This window comes from Xenopus laevis, chromosome 8L (assembly GCF_017654675.1).
Source record: "Xenopus laevis strain J_2021 chromosome 8L, Xenopus_laevis_v10.1, whole genome shotgun sequence".
NCBI lineage: Eukaryota > Metazoa > Chordata > Amphibia > Anura > Pipidae > Xenopus > Xenopus laevis.
In genome coordinates this window covers 131,716,390-131,736,815 of record NC_054385.1, presented here as the reverse complement: position 1 = coordinate 131,736,815, position 20,426 = coordinate 131,716,390, and the positions used below count along the sequence as shown (strand labels likewise).

The 20,426-nt window shown below is 41.0% G+C and overlaps 1 protein-coding gene across 2 annotated transcripts in view; it reads left to right on the top strand.

Annotated features, from left to right (window-relative positions):
- arhgef2.L (Rho/Rac guanine nucleotide exchange factor 2 L homeolog) overlaps positions 1-20,426 on the top strand; it is a 116,119-nt gene that overhangs the window by 14,178 nt on the left and 81,515 nt on the right. The window contains exon 2 of one of the 2 annotated variants that reach the window (XM_041573738.1): positions 19,333-19,440. In XM_041573738.1, the coding sequence (XP_041429672.1) occupies positions 19,409-19,440 (32 nt within the window). In that variant the 5' untranslated portion in view covers positions 19,333-19,408. Of the gene's footprint in view, positions 1-19,326; positions 19,445-20,426 lie in introns of those variants that run through there. The other variant, XM_041573739.1, reaches the window with a different exon arrangement.

Below are 20,426 nucleotides of genomic sequence, written 5' to 3'. Positions count from 1 at the left end.
TCCTTATCTTATATAATATCTGATTTCATTGGGAATCTCTCAGACGGCTGATATTAAAGCACACGAGACATTGTCCAGGTGCAGCAGGTGTGTATGGAGGAGAGGACTCATGTTGCTTTGCTTTGAAGCCGACCCAGCAGGGTTGTTCACCTTTAAATTAACTGTTAGTATGAGGTAGAGAGGGATATTCTGAGACAATTTGTAATTGGTTTTTATTATTTGTGGTTTTTGAGTTATTTAGCTTTTTATATAGCAGCTCTGCAGTTTCAGCAGTCTGGTTGCTAGGGTTCAAGTTACCCTAGCAACCATACATTACTTTGATTAAGAGACTGAAATATGAACAAGAGAGGAGACGAATAGAAAGAGGAGTAATAAAAAGCAGCAGTAATAATACATTTGGTGCCTTACAGAGCATTTGATTTTTAGATGGGGTCAGTGACCACCATTTGACAGCTGGAAAGAATCAGAAGAAAAAGGCAAATAATTAAAAAAAAAACTATATAAAAAAAATGAAGACCAATTGAAAAGTTGCTTAGAATTCTACAACATATTAAGCGGCAGATTTATCAAAGGTCGAGGTGAGTTTTAGAATGAAAAAAATTTGACTAGGGAATAGCCCAAATTCGATTCTAATTAGAAAAAAATTTGAATTTCCAAATTTATCATTTAGGGTCAGATTTATCAAAGGTCGAAGTGAATTTTCCATTTTAGCCTATGGGGGACCTCCTAGAACCTGTATGGAGGCAATTGGTGGAGTTTGAGAGATCAAAGTTTTTTGTGGGGAAAAACTTTGAATCGGAGTAGATCGTACGATTCGAATACGGACCACTTCCCACCCCAAAAACCTTCGACCTCTATTTGTTTGGTCTTTTTGAATTCAAAGTTTTTTGAACTTCAAACTTCGACCCTTGATAAATATGCCCCTTACGGTCTCTTGAAAAATTCGACTTTGATCATTCGCCATCTAAAACCTGCCGAATTGCTGCTTTAGCCTTGAACCTATTTGGAATCAATTGGTGGACTTTTTGGGAAAAACTTTGAATCGAATTCGATCGGATGCGCTATTCCTTTGATTCGTATGATTCGAATTCCGACCTATTCGATCGTAAAACGGACCTATTTGACCATAAAAAAACTTCGACTTCATTTCAGTTGGTCTTTTTGAATTCGCATTTCGAGGTTTTTTTCAATTTGACCCTTGATAAATACGCCCCTAAAAGTTATCTTAAAGTGCAGCACCCCTTTAATAATATAGTGGATAAATCAATGGGGGGCGTAGTTGGGTTCATGCCTTTTTTTTAAGCCTATGTTAGGAGTGTGGATGGTGCTGGAAAACCCGAATAGCGTTTCTTATGGGTTGGACCCCAGATCCGTAGTTAAGAACCTGTGCCCTGGGATGAAGATGCAGTTAGTACTGAGAAGGTATCAGGGTGGTACCTGAGATGATAACAGATGGGGAATGAAGCCGGAGCTGATAGATAATATCAGGGATGCTGTGACTCTATTAGTAAGGTGAGATCCTGCAATGTGTGAGCCCATGAATTCTTCATGTTCCATTCTCTTATACACATATGGGATCTGTTATACGTACAGCATTGTGCTCTATACATTCAGAAAGGCCGTCTCCCATAGACTCTATTTTATCCAAATAATCCAATTCCCTTTTTCTGTGTAATAATAAAACAGTCGCTTGTACTTGATCCCAACTAAGATATAATTAATCCTTATTGGAAGCAAAACCAGCCTATCGGCTTTATTTAACAGGGAACTATTGTGAACATGAAAATGTCATATAAGTTTCATCATACTGAAATAAGAAACTGTTTAAATACAATCAATTAAATATTCTGTATCGTTTCTGAAATAATCAAGTTTATGTTCACTATTCCTCTCTCAGCATCTGTTTCTCTTCATTCTGTCTTCATGCGGCAGTTGGGTGTCAGATATTCATTGACAGTTACATCCAATATATCTTATAGCGGGGCTCCTTTTGCCTAGAAGATGTATTAGAGGTCACTATTAAACTCACCAGACATCATGTCTCTCTACATGCAGGATTTGTGCAAAAGGCAGTTATTTTGTTAGCTAGTTTGTACTGGAATCAGTTATTTGAGTGATCTCTAATACATCTGCTAGGCAAAAGCAGCCCCTCTATAAGATATATTGGTTCTAACTGCTGCTTTTGCCTAGAAGATGTATTAGAGCTCACTCAAATAACTGATTCCAGTACAAACAAAATAACTGCCTTTTGCACAAATCCGGCATGTAGAGAGACATGATGTCTGGTGAGTTTATTTCAGTATGCTGAAGCTTATCTTAAATGTTCATTTTCGTAATAGTTCCCGTTTAATGTTTACATGATTTTCTAGTAGACTTAAGGTATGAAATCCAAATTATGGAAAGATCCATTATCTGGAAAACCCCAGGTGCTGAGCATTCTGGATAACAGGTCCCATACCTGTATTATTTTCTGGCTCTTGGCAGCTCTAGTATCCCATTTTTCTTGAAAAGAAACAGACACGCAACAGGTGATGTAACAATCATACATAGACTTGGTCCAATGCTGTCTGTGGGTGGAGGGTGATCAGGCCCGAAATAGTAGTTTAACCCATATTTTTACTCCTAAAAGGTGCATAGCAATTACCTGAACTGACGCTTGTGTGGCTTCATCTACTGGGGGCTGTTAGCCACAACTTTAGTGTTTAATCACCTTTTAGACCTGTTCTAAGCAACATTTCAATTGGTCTTTATTATTTATTTATTTTTATTAGGGATGCACCGACTCCAGGATTTGGCTCAGGATTCGGCCGAATCCTACTGCCCGGCCGAACCGAATCCAAATCCTAATTTGCATATGCAAATTATGGGCAGGAGGGAAATTGTGTGACTTTTTGTCACAAAACAAGGAAGTAAAAAAAATTTTCCCCTTCCCACCCTTAATTTGCATATGCAAATCAGGTTTCGGATTCGGATTCGGACAAATCTTTCACGAAGGATTCGGGGGGTTCGGCCGAATCCAAAAAAGTGGATTCGGTGCATCCCTAATTTTTATAGATTTTTTAATGCTTTGCCTTCTTCGTCTGACTCTTTCCAGCTCTCAAATGGGGGGGTCACTGACCCCATCTAAAAAACAAACGCTCTGTAAGGCTACACATGTATTGTTATTGCTGCTGTTTAATACTCATGTTTGTATCCAGTCCCTCTATTATTTATATTCCAGTCTCTTATTCAGATCAATGCATGGTTGCTAGGGGAATTTGGACCCTAGCAACCAGAATGCTTAAATTGCAAACTAAAGAGCTGCTAAATAACAAGCTAAATAAATAAAAAATGAAAACCAATTGCAAATTGTCTCAGAATATCCCTCTCTACATCATACTAACAGTTAATTTAAAGGTGAACAACCCCCTTTAAGTCCCAATATGTTGTATACCAGTAATTACAGGCAGAGGGTTCAGAGGGAGATTTGAATTCTTACTAAATGATACAGCAACAATATAACAGCAATCCCATAACCCCTAGGTAAATATATCCAGTAGAACCCCCATTTTACATTTTTCAGGGGTCCACAAAAAAATGGTGTGAAATCCAGGAAAGTGTAAAATCAATATTATGCCTAATATATAGGTGGGACCCCAAAACAACAATGTGAAACGAGGGAAAGCTTAAAATCAGGGATGTAAAATTGAGGTTTCACTGTCCCTGCTTTATATAATAAATGATTTTATTGGTGCTTTATTCCAGCTGGAAGTGAGGACAGGGTTAACCCAATCCCATGACACGGGGCCCCAAGCGGTGACTGTGGAAAGGCTAGTGTTTGCATTATTTGGAAGCCTGACCAAGTGGATGACGTTAATCTCCTGCCCCACCCAAGATTCCTATTAGCTCAGTTACACTAACTGCCGCTTTGTCATACACCAGCGGCATTTGCTCTGTGTGTGTTTGGGGAGGGTTGTGGGGGGTTACAGTATGGCCCCTGTTACCAATAGCAACTGACTCCACAACACCCTCCGAAAGGACTGTAAGCGGCTTCTACTCATAAATCCTTGTGTCCATGAACCCAGCTGCTCATATTCATGCCCATCCCTCTCCCATTTGCACAGACAACCTGTCCGGTGACTCCAAGAATTCCTGTGCTGCCACCTCCGCCCAGAGGCTATTCCTTATACTTACTACCACCTCTACTAAGAGACATTAAAGGAACAGTTCAGTGTAAAAATAAAAACTGGGTAAATAGATTGTATGTGCAAAATAAAAAATGTATCTAATATAGTTAGTTAGGCAAAAATGTAATGTATAAAGGCTGGAGTGAGTGGATGTGTAACATAATAGCCAGATCACTACTTCCTGCTTTTCAGCTCTCTAACTCTGAGTTAGTCAGTGACTATAAGGGGGGCCACATGGGACATAACTGTTCAATGAGTTTGTAATTGATCCTCAGCATTCAGCTCAGATTCAAAAGCAACAGTTATGTCCCATGTGGCCCCCCTTATAGTCACTGACTAACTCAGAGTTAGAGAGCTGAAAAGCAGGAAGTAGTGTTCTGGCTATCATGTTAGGGTTAGTTCACACAAGGAGATTTGAGGAGATTTTGTCGCCCGGCGTCTAATCGCCTCTTCTTCTGGGCGACAATCTCCCCGAACTTCATCCGCGTGTCTTCCCATCCGCTATAATGAAAAGTCACATGCGCTAAAGCACACGCGGTGTTTTCCGAAGTTTCCTCGTGAGGCAACTTTGGGAGACTTCTGAAAACGCAGCGCCGCTTGTGCTTTAGCGCAGGCGTCTTTTCATTATAGCGGACGGGAAGACACGCGGATGAAGTTCAGGGAGATTGTCGCCCAGAAGAAGAGGCGATTAGTCGCCAGGTGACAAAATCTCCCCGAATCTCCTCGTGTGAACTAACCCTTACACATCCAGTCACTCCAGCCTTTATACCTTACATTTTTGCCTAACTAACTATATTAGATACATTTTTTATTTTGCACAGCTTGTCTATTTCTATGGGTTTGTGCTAGTCTAAGGGGGAGATGATGGGCAATTAGGCTCCTTCTCCCCCTGAACCCGGCCCAAGTAGGCGCAATGACTCTGGACTATTTCGGAGGTAATTGGTGTCCTTTCTATTCGGGGACTAGAGAAAGGGGTCCCTCCAGCCTTGCGGCAAAGGGGATCTGAAGACCCTTGCCCCCCACCTTTTGTAGGGTATGGGGATAAAGGTTTCCACCTTAACCTTCAGCCAAAGTGGTTCTGAACATTCTTTTTACCCTTGTGCCTTTTGGCTGGATAAATTGAGGTTTTTTTTGGTCTTTGACTTTTTTTAAAGCTAAGTCCAATTACACCCTTGCACTTGTGTGTGTACACTGTGTGACATGAGCACCCTCGAGCTTCCAAAATAAAATACCTCCTGAGTGGCAGTTTTTTACACTCACTGCACATTTCCTCAGCTATAGTTTGGATTGTTATAGCCAAGCTACAGATTCTATGTCCTCTGGCTACCACATTTACTGAGAGACCGGGGCTCTTCAACTACTATAGGTGGAAAAGTGAACCAGGGTCTACTCTGGGGATAGAATTGGTGACACACACAATAGGATTGGCATTGTTACATACATTAGGCATATACAAGAGTTAGTATGGGGGTGTGTAGTAAACATCCTCCAGTTAGTTTTACTCAGTACAGTAGGTATACACAGAGATAAATCCTTTTGGTACACAGTAAATACACACAATGATTAGTATTGGTATGTACAGTAGGCAGGGCAGCCATCAGGGGGGGACAGGGGGGAGAGTTGAAGGGGGCCCCGAGGGTAAGGGGGGCCCGGCCACGCCACACTTCTGACTGACTTCAGGAAGGCATGGACATTTAAGGGGCCCTGGCCACCAATTTTCTCATAATGTGGGGGGGCCTGGCCACTAACTTTGGCCACCAATTTTTTTTTCTCATGTGGGGTCCTAGCCACCAATATTTTTTAATGGGGGGACCCTGGACACAAATGTTTTTCTATGGGGGGCCCTGACCACCAATATCTTTTTATTAACATGTGGGAACCCTAGCCACCAATATTTTTTTGTTTTTTTACTGCGTGGTGGGGGGCGGACCTGTAGGTGGGGCTTGCGGTGGGTGCAGCCCAGGGGGCCCAGGAAATTTCGTCGTATGGCCCTGCGATTTCTAATGGCAGTCCTGACAGTAGGTATATGAAAGGATTAGTATTGGTATGTACTGTTGGTATATACAAGGATTAGTAGTAGAATGTAGAGTAGGTATATACAAGGATTAGTAGTAGAATGTAGAGTAGGTATATACAAGGATCATTAGTAGTATGTAGACAAGGATTAGTCTGTTGGTACACAGTATGAACTCAGGGATTAGAGTAATGTGCATAGTAGGGATATACAAGGAGTAGAGCTCTTGCTACACATTGGGTATATGTATGAATTAGTAGTATTAACAGGCAGGGTGTAGACTTGGTGGCACACAGATGTATGTGGGTGATATTGCAGAAGACACACAAGGGCTAGTTAGGCTGTGCCAGACATTGGGCACTTTACATTCCAGGTGGAGAGCACTCAGGGCAGACAAGAGATTACACAAAGACTTCATCAGAGAGGAATTGCTCCTGTACAAACAACCCTACAGCTGCCAGTTACAGTGAAGGATCACAGTGGGGCTGGAGCTCAGAGGGCAGTTGCATAGTAGGTAGACATGGGCCTGCGATCAGTCTCCAAAAGGAAAATAAATGTAACAAAATATCTGTTTGGAGTCAGAGTGGCACAGTTTGGAATTCTGGGAGGGGATCAGCCTTAAACCCAGTAGTGCCCGGCCAGCTTAATGCGTTGAGTTGGAGCAACGGGTCCTTCCAGATGAAATTCTAACAATTTCTGTATGGTGTAGTTTTCCTTACTCACTATACCCACTCACTGTCAGTGCTTTGTTCCAAGCTGATATCTGTATAAGAGTCACAAATATCCTGTCAATTATACCAGTGTAAATGGTGCTTAGTGATGTCATTTGTGTCATGGGATTCTCTGAGCTTGTGTATTATCAGACCTGGATTTATATAATGGCCACCACTAGGCCCTGTCACCACTTTTCACCCCTTCCCGTGTGCAGATTTTCCCGGTTGGGTCCAGAGAAGTAGGGATTGGTGCACAGGAGAATAAAAAAATCAAATCTCATGCTGCCCCTAAAATCATGGCACCCTTAGGCACGTGACTTTTTGTCCTTCCCTCCAATCCCGGCCTGTGTATTATAATGTTAGAATTCACATTGGAGTCCCAAGATTTGGCCCATACCATGGCTAATATTTGATTAGCAAGGTCTATGCCGTGCCACAGTTAATATTTATTGCACACTTGCCTGCCAGCTCCTACTGGAGGTCACAAGGGTATCTACTGGCCCAACCTGGGAAATGGATCTGCTCTGCTACCACGCAGCGGCCTAGGGGTGCTGAAGCCCGAAATCCAGCCTGCCGACCGTAGGCAGAGGGTCATTTTTGTGCGTGAGAAGGCTACTTAACCCATTCCTTGCCCGGATCTTCAGTGCAAGGACCAAACATGGAGTAGCTTCAATTTCCCCTTTTAACTTTTATTATGCTCAGACAATGCCTTTGCCTCTCTAAGGATTTTGAGAGGTGTAGTTTAACACCAGCTTGGGGCTGCAGGATTAACCCTGGAAGTCGGCAAATGTAAAGAAGCGGTTATGGCGGAGCTCACCCAGGCATGTAGTGTCTCCTGGCCGGTCACTGCTCTCGCGAGATCTCGGCAACTTCTCCCAAAGACTCCAGATTTCCACAAACAGATACTTGTAGTGAGCACTGGCCATCAAATCCACCCCTGCTGCTGACTTAGGGACCCTCCTGGCCAGACCCTGTCCCAAACTGGAAGAGAATAGAAGGCAAACGGTAACCATTTTCTGCTTCAGCGTGTATATATACATTTGATTGTTAGCTCTTTGGGACAGCTGTCCTTTTCCTGCTTGTGATTTGCACTACTGTACACTAGGGGGCCGATTCACAAAGGTTCGGATATCGAGGGTCGATATTCGACTGGGAATTAAAATCCTTCGACTTCCAATATCAAAGTCGAAGGATTTTAGCGCAAATAGTGCGATCGAAGGATTATTCCTTCGATCGAACGATAAAATCCTTCGAATCGAACGATTCGAAGGATTGTAATCCAACGATCGAAGGAATATCCTTCGATCAAAAAAAGTTAGCTAAGCCTATGGGGACCTTCCCCATAGGCTAACATTGGGTTCGGTAGCTTTTAGATGGCGAACTAGGGGGTCGAAGTTTTTTCTTAAAGAGACAGTACTTTGACTATGGAATGGTCGAACGATTTTTAGTTCGAATAGTTCGATTCGAAGGTCGTAGTAGCCCATTCGATGGTCGAAGTAGCCCAAAAAACACTTCGAAATTCGGAGTTTTTTTACTTCGAATCCTTCACTCGAAGTTAGTGAATCGGCCCCTATATATGTTCTATGAATATCACCAATAATAGCTATTATTATTATTCCCTGGGATAGTGAGCAGTGATGCACAAATGTGTGTTATTATTAATACAGTGGCATCACAGTTACATATTTACACTACAAATACATTTTATGGCATTAAATAAATGTATAAAAATAGACTTGTGGTATTTAAAAAATGCTCTCACAAAACTGGCCGCCATTGTGTTCTTCTCTCTGTGTGTTTATTTGATTAACAGGGACAGCTCCTTGGCCCATCCAAAACCTTTTTACTTCTGTTGCTTTCTTGGGCCAACCCCTTCTTTCCAAGGCCTTCTGCATAATGTATGAACAAAAAGCCGAACCTTCAGTTGTAATACATAGCTTTAATTCAAGCAATTATAGGGGTTGTTCACCTTTAAATTAACTGTTAGTATGATGTAGAGAGGGATATTCTGAGACAATTTGCATTTGCATCATTTTTTATTATTTGTGGTTTTCGAGTTATTTAGCTTTTTATTCAGCAGCTCTCCAGTTTGCCGTTTCAGCCATCTGGTTGCTAGGGTCCAAATTAGCCTAGCAACCATGGCCTGATTTAAATAAGAGACTGGAATATGAATAGGAGAGGCCTGAATAAAAAGATAAGAGTAATAAAAATGAACAATAACAATAAATGTATAGCTTTACAGAGCATTTGTTTTTAGATGGGGGTCAGTGACCCCCATTTGAAAGCTGAGAAGAATCCAAAGAAAAAGGCAAATAACTAAAAAACTATAAAAAAAATATAAATAATTAAGACCAATTGAAAAGTTGCTTAGAAGTGGGCATTCTATAACATACTAAAAGTTACTTCAAAGGTGAACCATCCCTTTAAGGCATAAGGCAGTGCCTTACACTGGTGCTGGCCCAAAACCAGTGGGTTGTGCAGGTTCAGGTCGGGGAAGCAATTTTTATTTAAAGTATAAGTAAACCTTAAAAATAAGTGAATATAAAATTGATTAGAGGGCTATTCTAATCACTTTTGCAATGTACATTCATTATTTATTTGTTTTTAATGCCAAGATATTAAAGGAATTATTCAGAGTAAAAATAAAAACTGGGTAAACAGTAAAATATAAAATGTATCTAATATAGTTATTTAGGCAAAAATGTAATATATAAAGGCTGGAGTGACTGGATGTGTAACATAATAGCCAGAACACTACTTCCTGCTTTTCAGCTCTCTTGCTTTCCACTTATTGGTTACCAGGCAGTAACCAATCAGAGACATGGTCATATCTGTTGCTTTTGAATCTGAGCTGAATACTGAGGAGCAATTTCAAACTCACTGAACAGTTATGTCCCAGGTGGCTCCCCTTATAGTCACTGACTAACTCAGAGTTAGAGAGCTGAAAAGCAGGAAGTAGTGTTCTGGCTATTATGTTACACATCCAGTCACTCCAGCCTTTATACATTACATTTTTGCCTAACTAACTATATTAGATACATTTTTTATTTTGCACAGACTATCTATTTACCCAGTTTTTATTTTTACACTGAACTGTTCCTTTAAGGGATACATGTAGGGGCAGATTTACTAAAGTTGGCCACAGACGCAAAGATCCGATCGTAGGAATCATTGTACGATTGGACTTTCCCATCTCCCGACCCGCCACTTACTATTCAGATCAAAGTCTTATCATTCCGACCAAATAAAGTAGTTAAAGAACAGATCAGCCGATGTTCCGCCCCCGACAGCAATTGAACGATAGACAAAGCGGATGACAGTCTCCCACTGAAAATCATACGATCGGCAATACACACAGAGATATTATCGGCAGCCGACAGAAATCCGCTGGACGAAAAATGTCAGGACTCTCCACAGACATTCTGAAAATCGTACGAATCCACGATTCGTACGATGAAATCTTTGCGTCTATGGGCAGCTTTCTTCTGCTTAGGAAAGATGTGAGAAAGGTTTCTAATTTTATTCCTAAGCAGAAGAACATCAGCCTCTTTCTTTCTCCTGACAACTTCCTTGACTACTTGCTGGTCAGACTGGTGGGGAAATGACCAGCAGGTGGCGCTGTTGTAACAAAATTCATTCATATTAACAGCACATGTATCCCTTAATATCTTGGAATTAAAAGAAAATAAATAATGAATGTACATTAGAATCGCACCCTGATCAGTTTTACATTCACTTATTTTCAAGGTTTACTTATCCTTTAACCCACTGTCCTCCCTATACACGTTGGCAGCTGTACCTGTTGACTTTGCAGCTGTCAGTTGGCTCAGGGTACATTTATAGGGCTGGAGAATCATTTCCTTATTGCACCAACTACTTCCTCCCGATATGTTCCTAGGCTGGATATAATCCATCCTGACCTTTGTTTTATCACCATGTAGTCATCCATTATTCTCCTTTACTTTATCAGCCTTTTATGCTTGTAAGTAATTAATAATAAACTAAATGAATCTGAGTAATGAGAAATGCTGTGCAGGAGCCTTGGCCCCTTTAAATCTCCAGGCCATTTAAATGCTGTAGGATAAGTTTACAGGTGGAGTTCCTGCTTGGCACGGATTGGCTCAGCTCAGCTGCTGCTTGGTATTGGCAACCAACCAGACAGGGAGTGGGATCCTGGAGGCGGGGCTTATAGGTGTATTGTCCCAGGTGTGCAGCACGGCAAGGTAAGGGATCTTATTGCTGAAGGTGAGAGGGAGAGCAAACCCCCCTATAAGTGTAAGTTGGGCTGGTCCGTGTGTATGTTGGGGGTCTCTACTATGGGCCTGTGTTATATTGTTTGTATGATACATTGTAACTTTATATTGTGGACAATTTCTTCATTCAGAACCGTGTGCTTTCTGCCTCCCAACAATTGTATCCCCTGAGGGGTGGTTCATCTTTATGTTCACTTTTAGTATCTTATACAATGGCTAATTCTCATCAACTTTACAATTGGTCTTCATTATTTCTTTTTTAGAGTTTTCAGATTTACCTTTTTCTTCTTCTTCCTACCTTTTCTTTCTCTTTCCAGCTTCCAAATGGGGGTCACTGACCCCATCTAAAAGAAACAAATGCTCTGTAAGGCTACAAATGTATTGTAATTGCTACTTTTTATTCCTCCTCTTTCTATTCAGGCCTCTCCTATTCATATTCCAGTCTCTTATTCAAATCAATGCATGGTTGCTAGGGGAATTTGGACCATAGCAACCAAATTGCTAATATTGCAAACTGGAGAGCTGCTGAATAAAAAGCTAAATAACAAAAACCACAAATAATAAAAAATGAAAACCAATTGCAAATTATCTCAGAATATCCCTCTCTACATCATACTAACAGTTAATTTAAAGGTAAACAACCCATTTAAAGGAGAGCAATGGCAAAATTTGAATTTTGCCTCATGAAAGAAAAATGTCATTCTGAGTACCGTAATTGGAATTGCTTTTGTAAATGTGATTGGTATTTAAAGCAGAATCTGTCGGCCATTCTCTGCACTGTTGGTTCTGACTATTGAAATGATGTAGCACATGACTGATAACAGACGTGTGAAGAAGCATGCAAAGCACTGTGGATGATGGAGTCTTGGATGGCAGGGAGAGTAAATCTGCTCCAGGGCTTCATTTGTGAAATGTGGGTGCAAAGGGCAAATAGTGGGCACATATATGTCTTGCGCTAGATTCTGTGCAAACACAGCCTAGGGACCCATTCTACAGAAAGAAACCCGTTATCCAGAAAGCTCCGAATTACAGAAACGCCGTCTCCCATAGACTCTATTTTATCAAAATAATCCACATTTTTAAAAATGATTTCCTTTTTCTCTGTTACAATTAGGGATGCAACAAATCCAGGATTCGGTTAGATATTCAGCCATTTTCAGAAACTAATCCGAATCCTTTAAATCAGGTGACTTTTTGTCACAAAACAAAGAAGTAAACCATTTTTAGCCTCACTGATTTGCATATGCAAATTAGGGTTGGTATTAGGACAAATCTTTCACAAAGGATTCAGGGGTTCGGCTGAATCCAAAATAGTGGATTTGATGTATCCCTAGTAATAATAAAACAGTCGCTTGTACTTGATCCCAACTAAGATATAATTAATCCTTATTGGAAGCAAAACCAGCCTATTGGGTTTATTTAATATTTACATGATTTTTCAGTAGACTTAAGGTATGAAGATCCAAATTACAGAAAGATCTGTTATCCGGAAAACCTCAGGTCCCGAGCATTCTGGATAACAGGTCTCAAACCTGTACTAAAATACCTGTGGGAGTCTGAACCAGCAGTGCAGAAATCACTTTAAAGCCAATGAAAGTCTTGTTTTTTTTGTTTTTTTTGCTTAGAAAAGCGTTTTCTATCTAAAGATTCTTTGAGCAGGCTGCTGGGACTGGTAGTCTGGAGTTGGGAGTAAGAAAAAAGTTTGTGCATTTGTTCAGTCTGAAATGTAAACAGTTATCTGGTTGCTAGGGTGTTCGCTTACCCCAGCAACCAAGCTTTGTGTCAGTGAAGATGAACAGAGAGAGCAGTGATACAAAATAACAGTACACGAGCCTGGGATGTTCACTCGTCCAGTTGTTAAACTGCAACTCTCTGTACCCGCTTGATAGTTGGAGGGTTGCGGATAATTGTACCTCATGCTCCCAAGCAGGCCTCTCACTCCTCTTTGTTTCATTGCGTCTATGTTACTCTGGCAACTGCACTCTATTGGGCACTTTATTATGGAGCAGAGATTAGATTGGCATTATCAGTAAATGGTCTTTGTGTTCAAATTGGTCTTAATTTGCGTTATTTGCTTTTTTTCTTCTAACCTTTTCCAGTTTTCAAAGGGGGTCACTGACCCAATATACAAAACAAATGCTCTGTAAAGCTACAAATGTATTGTTATTGCTACTTTTTATTACTCATCTTTCTATTCAGGCCTTTCCTATTCATATTCCAGTCTCTTATATAAACCAATGCATAGTTGCTAGGGGAATGGGGACCCTGGCAACCAGACTGCTGAAACTGCAAACTGGAGAGCTGCTGAATAAAAAGCTAAATAACTCATAAACCACAAATAATAAAGCCTGTAAATCGATTGCAAATTGTCTTGGAATATCACTTTGTACACCATAATAAAATGTTACTAAATGGTGAACCTTTAATAGGGAATAAAGATAAATATATAGGAAGGTCAGTGATCCCAATGTTATTAATAGGGAATAAAGATAAATATATAGGAAGATCAGTGATCCCAATGTATTAATAGGGAATAAAGATAAAATATATAGGAAGGTCAGTGATCCCAATGTTATTAATAGGGAATAAAGATAAATATATAGGAAGGTCAGTGATCCCAATGTTATTAATAGGGAATAAAGATAAATAAATAGGAAGGTCAGTGATCCAAATGTTATTAATAGGGAATAAAGATAAATATATAGGAAGGTCAGTGATCCCAATGTTATTAATTAGGGGAATAAAGATAAATATATAGGAAGGTCAGTGATCCCAATGTTATTAATAGGGAATAAAGATAAATATATAGGAAGGTCAGTGATCCCAATGTTATTAAATAGGGAATATAAGATAAAATATATAGGAAGGTCAGTGATCTCAATGTTATTAATAGGGAATAAAGATAAATATATAGGAAGGTCAGTGATCCCAAATGTTATTAATAGGGAATAAAGATAAATATATAGGAAGGTCAGTGATCCCAATGTTATTAATAGGGAATAAAGATAAATATATAGGAAGGTCAGTGATCCCAATGTTATTAATAGGAATAAAGATAAATATATAGGAAGGTCCAGTGATCCCAATGTTATTAATAGGAATAAAGATAAATATATAGGAAGGTCAGTGATCCCAATGTTATTAATAGGAATAAAGATAAATATATAGGAAGGTCAGTGATCCCAATGTTATTAATAGGGAATAAAGATAAATATATAGGAAGGTCAGTGATCCCAATGTTATTAATAGGGAATAAAGATAAATATATAGGAAAGGTCAGTGATCCCAATGTTATTAATAGGGAATAAAGATAAATATATAGGAAGGTCAGTGATCCCAATGTTATTAATAGGGAATAAAGATAAATATATAGGAAGGTCAGTGATCCCAATGTTATTAATAGGGAATAAAGATAAATATATAGGAAGGTCAGTGATCCCAATGTTATTAATAGGGAATAAAGATAAATATATAGGAAGGTCAGTGATCCCATGTTATTAATAGGGAATAAAGATAAATATATAGGAAGGTCAGTGATCTCAATGTTATTAATAGGGAATAAAGATAAATATATAGGAAGGTCAGTGATCCCAATGTTATTAATAGGGAATAAAGATAAATATATAGGAAGGTCAGTGATCCCAATGTTATTAATAGGGAATAAAGATAAATATATAGGAAGGTCAGTGATCTCAATGTTATTAATAGGGAATAAAGATAAATATATAGGGAGGTCAGTGATCCCAATGTTATTAATAGGGAATAAAGATAAATATATAGGGAGGTCAGTGATCCCAATGTTATTAATAGGGAATAAAGATAGAGCAGCATTACTTTGAGGGGTTACTGGTGTATTTATATAGATCTAACTCTGGGGAAGGGGGTTATTTATTCAGTGATGCAACTAATTGGGGTGCAGAGGGGGGCCCACACTTCCTTAGGGCCCATCAGAGTCGCAATATGGGGAAGGGGGTGGCTGACCAATGTTGTAAGTAAGAGCTGCAGTTAGTGTTGCCACCTTTTCTGGAAAAAATACCGGCCTTCCTATATATTTGTCCTCTGTCAAAAGAAACAGCACATTTCTTTCCTTCTATTGTGTACTCATGGGCTTCTGTATCAGACTTCCTGTTTTCAGCTTAAACCTCCAGGGCTAGGGCTTGAGCATGCTCAGTTTGCTCCTCCTCCTCCCTGCTGTAATCTGAGCCCAGAGATATGAGTGAGCAGGGAGAGAATCAGGCAGGAAGTGATGTCACACCAAGCTAATATGGCAGCTGCTATCCTTAACAAACAAAGAGTTTCTAGAGCTTTTAAATCAGGTATGGTAAAGCATTCTGCAGAATAAATATAGCTCTAGCTTGCACTATTACAGCTAATCTATTGGCAATAAACTGCCTCCGTAGCTTTGCTTCTCCTTTAAGTGCCACCTCAGCAGGTTAGGCACCCAGTTATAATTAATATCCCCGCAGTGCTTATTGTAGGGTCAGACGGGGCAGAAATCCTCTGCTGAAATCCACAGGTTGATATCAGCCCCAGACACCAGCAGATTCCTCTTCTGTGCTCCTGTCTGGAATCCTTGTGTTGCTCCAGCACAGATTTCAGCACAGAATCGTGAGATTTTGCAATTTGCCCCGAAAACCTGTGTGTCTGGTGAGCAGCCGGCAGTGTATTCTCCACCTGCGCAGAATCTGTATCATCTGTCCCTTAATCCCTGATGCTGAAATGGCCCTACTAACAAACAAACGATCTTCACATATTTGTCATGCGCGTGACTATATCTGTACAATGCGGCCTCTTTTAGTAAAGCGCAGGCGTCACGCAGTCTGTGATTCCAGGACACGAGAATTTGCTACAGGGGTGTAATAATGTGTGAATCTGGGGGTACAGGGAGAAAAGTACTTGGGTACAGATGCAGAGAAACATTTCTTTAGAAAACACTCGCAATTTCTGCTACGGATGCACCAAACTCAAGATTCGGCCTTTTTCAGCAGGATTCGGCCGAATCCTTTTGCCCGGCCAAACCAAATCTTAATTTGCATATGCAAATTAGGATTCGGTTTGGTATTCAGCCGAATCTTTCACTAAGGGTTCGGCTGAATCCAAAATAGTGTATTCGGATTCGCTGCATCCCGAATTTCTGCAGTGTGATCCATGAAGCAGTCTTTAGATGAGAGTGTAGATATAGCACAAAAGTGATTCGAGGCGCTGATCAGGAACGAGCAACAAGTTTACAGGAAGGGCACAAGCTACTGATACGTCTTTAACCCCCAGTATCATATGTACTGTAGTGTGTCACCAACAGCCATACACACGGTGCTCTCTAAATATCTGACTTATACAGGGAACTCTGAGTATCACTCATGTATTATAAGGGATAATGTACCCCCTACTGTAAATGATAAGGATATTAGAAGTCACTGAGGGGTTGTTCTGTGACCATATAAAGGCACAAGGCTGCAGGCTGAGTAATACAGGGAACTCTGAGTATCACTCATGTATTATAAGGGATAATGTACCCCCTACTGTAAATGATAAGGATATTAGAAGTCACTGAGGGGTTGTTCTGTGACCATATAAAGGCACAAGGCTGCAGGCTGAGTTATACAGGGAACTCTGAGTATCACACATGTATTATAAGGGATTATGTACCCCCTACTGTAAATGATAAGGATATTCGAAGTCACTGAGGGGTTGTTCTGTGACCATATAAAGGCACAAGGCTGCAGGCTGAGTTATACAGGGAACTCTGAGTATCACTCATGTATTATAAGGGATAATGTACCCCCTACTGTAAATGATAAGGATATTAGAAGTCACTGAGGGGTTGTTCTGAGACCATATAAAGGCACAAGGCTGCAGGCTGAGTTATACAGGGAACTCTGAGTATCACTCATGTATTATAAGGGATAATGTACCCCCTACTGTAAATGATAAGGATATTAGAAGTCACTGAGGGGTTGTTCTGTGACCATATAAAGACACAAGGCTGCAGGCTGAGTTATACAGGGAACTCTGAGTATCACTCATGTATTATAAGGGATAATGTACCCCCTACTGTAAATGATAAGGATATAAGAAGTCACTGAGGGGTTGTTCTGTGACCATATAAAGGCACAAGGCTGCAGGCTGAGTTATACAGGGAACTCAGAGTATCACTCATGTATTATAAGGGATAATGTACCCCCTACTGTAATGATAAGGATATAAGAAGTCACTGAGGGGTTGTTCTGTGACCATATAAAGGCACAAGGCTGCAGGCTGAGTTATACAGGGAACTCTGAGTATCACTCATGTATTATAAGGGATAATGTACCCCCTTCTGTAAATGATAAGGATATTAGAAGTCACTGAGGGGTTGTTCTCCCTGTGTCTGGGTGTGTCCTGGTGCTGTCATTTAATTACAGGCACAAAACTGATCATAGTGTGTGTGAACCTTCACTTGTAAGCTCCATTGAAGAAAGGATGTATAATCTTTAAGAAATATGTAAATATAATATAAATCTAATAATATTAGTATTTTATACCAGGACAGTGGGATTCCCATGTCAGATCTACCATCCCCCCCTCAGTCACACAGTCCTCTGGGTTAATAATCACCTGCCGACCAGACTTTTATGGGCAGGTTAATCTCCGGAGGAGGTTGTGCAGGTTAATTATCAGTGCCTGTAGGCTTCAGTGAGTCACTGGTCCTTTATTCTCCAGTAATCAGTTGTGTCATGCTTCACTAAGTGTCTCCCAGTGATAGTTTTTCCCTGACGTCACACAGGGGTTTGGGTTACTGGGAAGAGGCTCAATAGACAAACCAGTCCAAAGCTGGGGGATCTGCCTTACCCACAGATATATTAAAGGGATTCTGTTGTTGTTTTTATTTCTAAATTACACTTACACTGCAAATATAAAATGTAGTTCCTGAACAGCAAGTGTATTTAGTTGTAATATTGGTGTGTAGGTGCATCTCAGGTCATTTTGCCTGGTCATGTGATTTCAGAAAGAGCCAGCACTTTAGGATGGAACTGCTTTCTGGCAGCCTGTTGTTTCTCCTACTTAATGTAACTGAATGTGTCTCAGTGGGACCTGGATTTTACTATTGAGTGTTGTTCTTAGATCTACCAGGCAGCTGTTATCTTGGTTACCTTCCCATTGTTCTGTTGTTAGGCTGCTGGGGGGGGGGAAGGGAGGGGGTGATATCACTCCAACTTGCAGTACAGCAGTAAAGAGTGACTGAAGTTTATCAGAGCACAAGTCACATGACTGGGGGCAGCTGGGAAACTGACAATATGTCTAGCCCTATGTCAGATTTCAAAATTAAATATAAAAAAATCTGTTTACTCTTTTAAGAAATGGATTTCAGTGCAGAATTCTGCTGGAGCAGCACTATTAACTGATGCATTAAAAAAACACATTTCCCATGACAGTATCCCTTTAAACTAGTCCCTCCATGAGACACACCATTTCATTATCTGCCCCTCCTGAGTCGTACTCACTGGAGTGACATATTCATCATTCATATCTCTGCCCAGTGGACTTTATAATCCAGTTGTCCAACAACCAGGGGCAAATATCATAAGGCACCTACCAGTATGTGTTGTTTGGGCCATGACACCTGGGGCAAATAAAAAGGGGGAACTATATAAGCTTAACTGGGGTCATTGAACCTCAGTACCCCCAATGTTACAAGTCAGCAATGCTAACTGTATATAAAAGTCCCAAATAAAATTGCCTTTTGTCATTCTAGAAGTTATAGTAGGACACATGCTTTATCTGATGTGGTGGGTCATGCTGGGTCATTTGGGATGATCCTGATGGAAAAGAACTGCCACATTGTGGTCATGGATCGACAGGATCTTTTAACCTACATGAGTGACCAATCTGCCCAAGTCCCAGATGGATATTGGTTGGAAAGGCCCCATACAAGGTCCTGAGTTGGCAGATTTTATTGGCCCATACTGTATCTGGCCGCCTTCAAAGTTATAAAGGGGTATATAGTTGGTGGAGGGTAACTGCTTTGGTGAAAACTATTATTGTATAATCTAACACTAATTTTGTCAATATAAAGCCAAAAAAGGGAAAAAGGTGTTTGTGGAGATGTTAATGAGGGTGGGAGAAGGGCACTTATAAGCCTTACGTATCAGATGCACAGCAGTGGCCTTGCTACTAGATTATATTGAGTCTTCCTCTTCTGTTTGCAGGAAAGGGAATGAGACAAATGGTAGAATCTCCAGTTTGCGCTGAACACAGAGCATCACAGTGTCTGCATTTTGGACAATGCAGGTCCTAATCCAACACCCTGTTGGGAGGTAGGTAAGTATCCTTAGCTGAATAAATACGTGTAACTCTTTCCTTTATGGATATAGAACTCCCCCTAACCACATCGGTCTCTCCTTCATGTTTACAAAGCTCCCCAACCCTCACATGTCTTTCCTTCATGGGCACAGAGCTCTCCTACCCTCACAGGTCTCTCCTTCATGGGCACAGAACTCTCCAACCCTCACAAGTCTCTTCTTCATGGGTACGGAGGTCCCCAACCCTCAAATGTCTCTCTTTCATGGGAACAGAGCTCCCCAGCCCTCACAGGTCTCTCCTTCATGGGCACAGAGCTCCCCGACCCTCATATGTCTCTCCTTCATGGGCACAGAGCTCCCTAACCCTCACATGTCTTTCCTTCATGGGTACAGAGCTCCCCCACCCTCACAAGTCTCTTCTTCATGGGTACGGAGGTCCCCGACCCTCACATGTCTCTCCTTCATGGAAACAGAGCTACCCAACCCTCACAGGTCTCTCCTTCATGGGCACAGAGCTCCCCAACCCTCACATGTCTCTCCTTCATGGGTGCAGAACCCCCCAACCCTCACATGTCTCTCCTTCATGGGCACAGATCTCCCCAACCCTCACATGTCTCTCCTTCATGGGCACAGATCTCCCCAACCCTCACATGTCTCTCCTTCATGGGCACAGATCTCCCCAACCCTCACAGATGTCTCCTTTGTGAGCACAGAGCCCCCCAACCCTCACAGGTCTCTCCTTCATGGGTACAGAACCCCCAACCCTCACATGTCTCTCCTTCATGGGCACAGAGCTTCCCAACCCTCACAGGTCTCTCCTTCATGGGCACAGAGCTCCCCAAACCTCACATGTCTCTCCTTCATGGGCACAGAGCTCCCCAACCCTCACAGGTCTCTACTTCATGGGCACAGAGCTCCCCAATCCTCACAGGTCTCTCCTTCATGGATACATATCTCCAAAAGTATTACTGTTTTTCTTACCCATGATTATTGTTTTCATG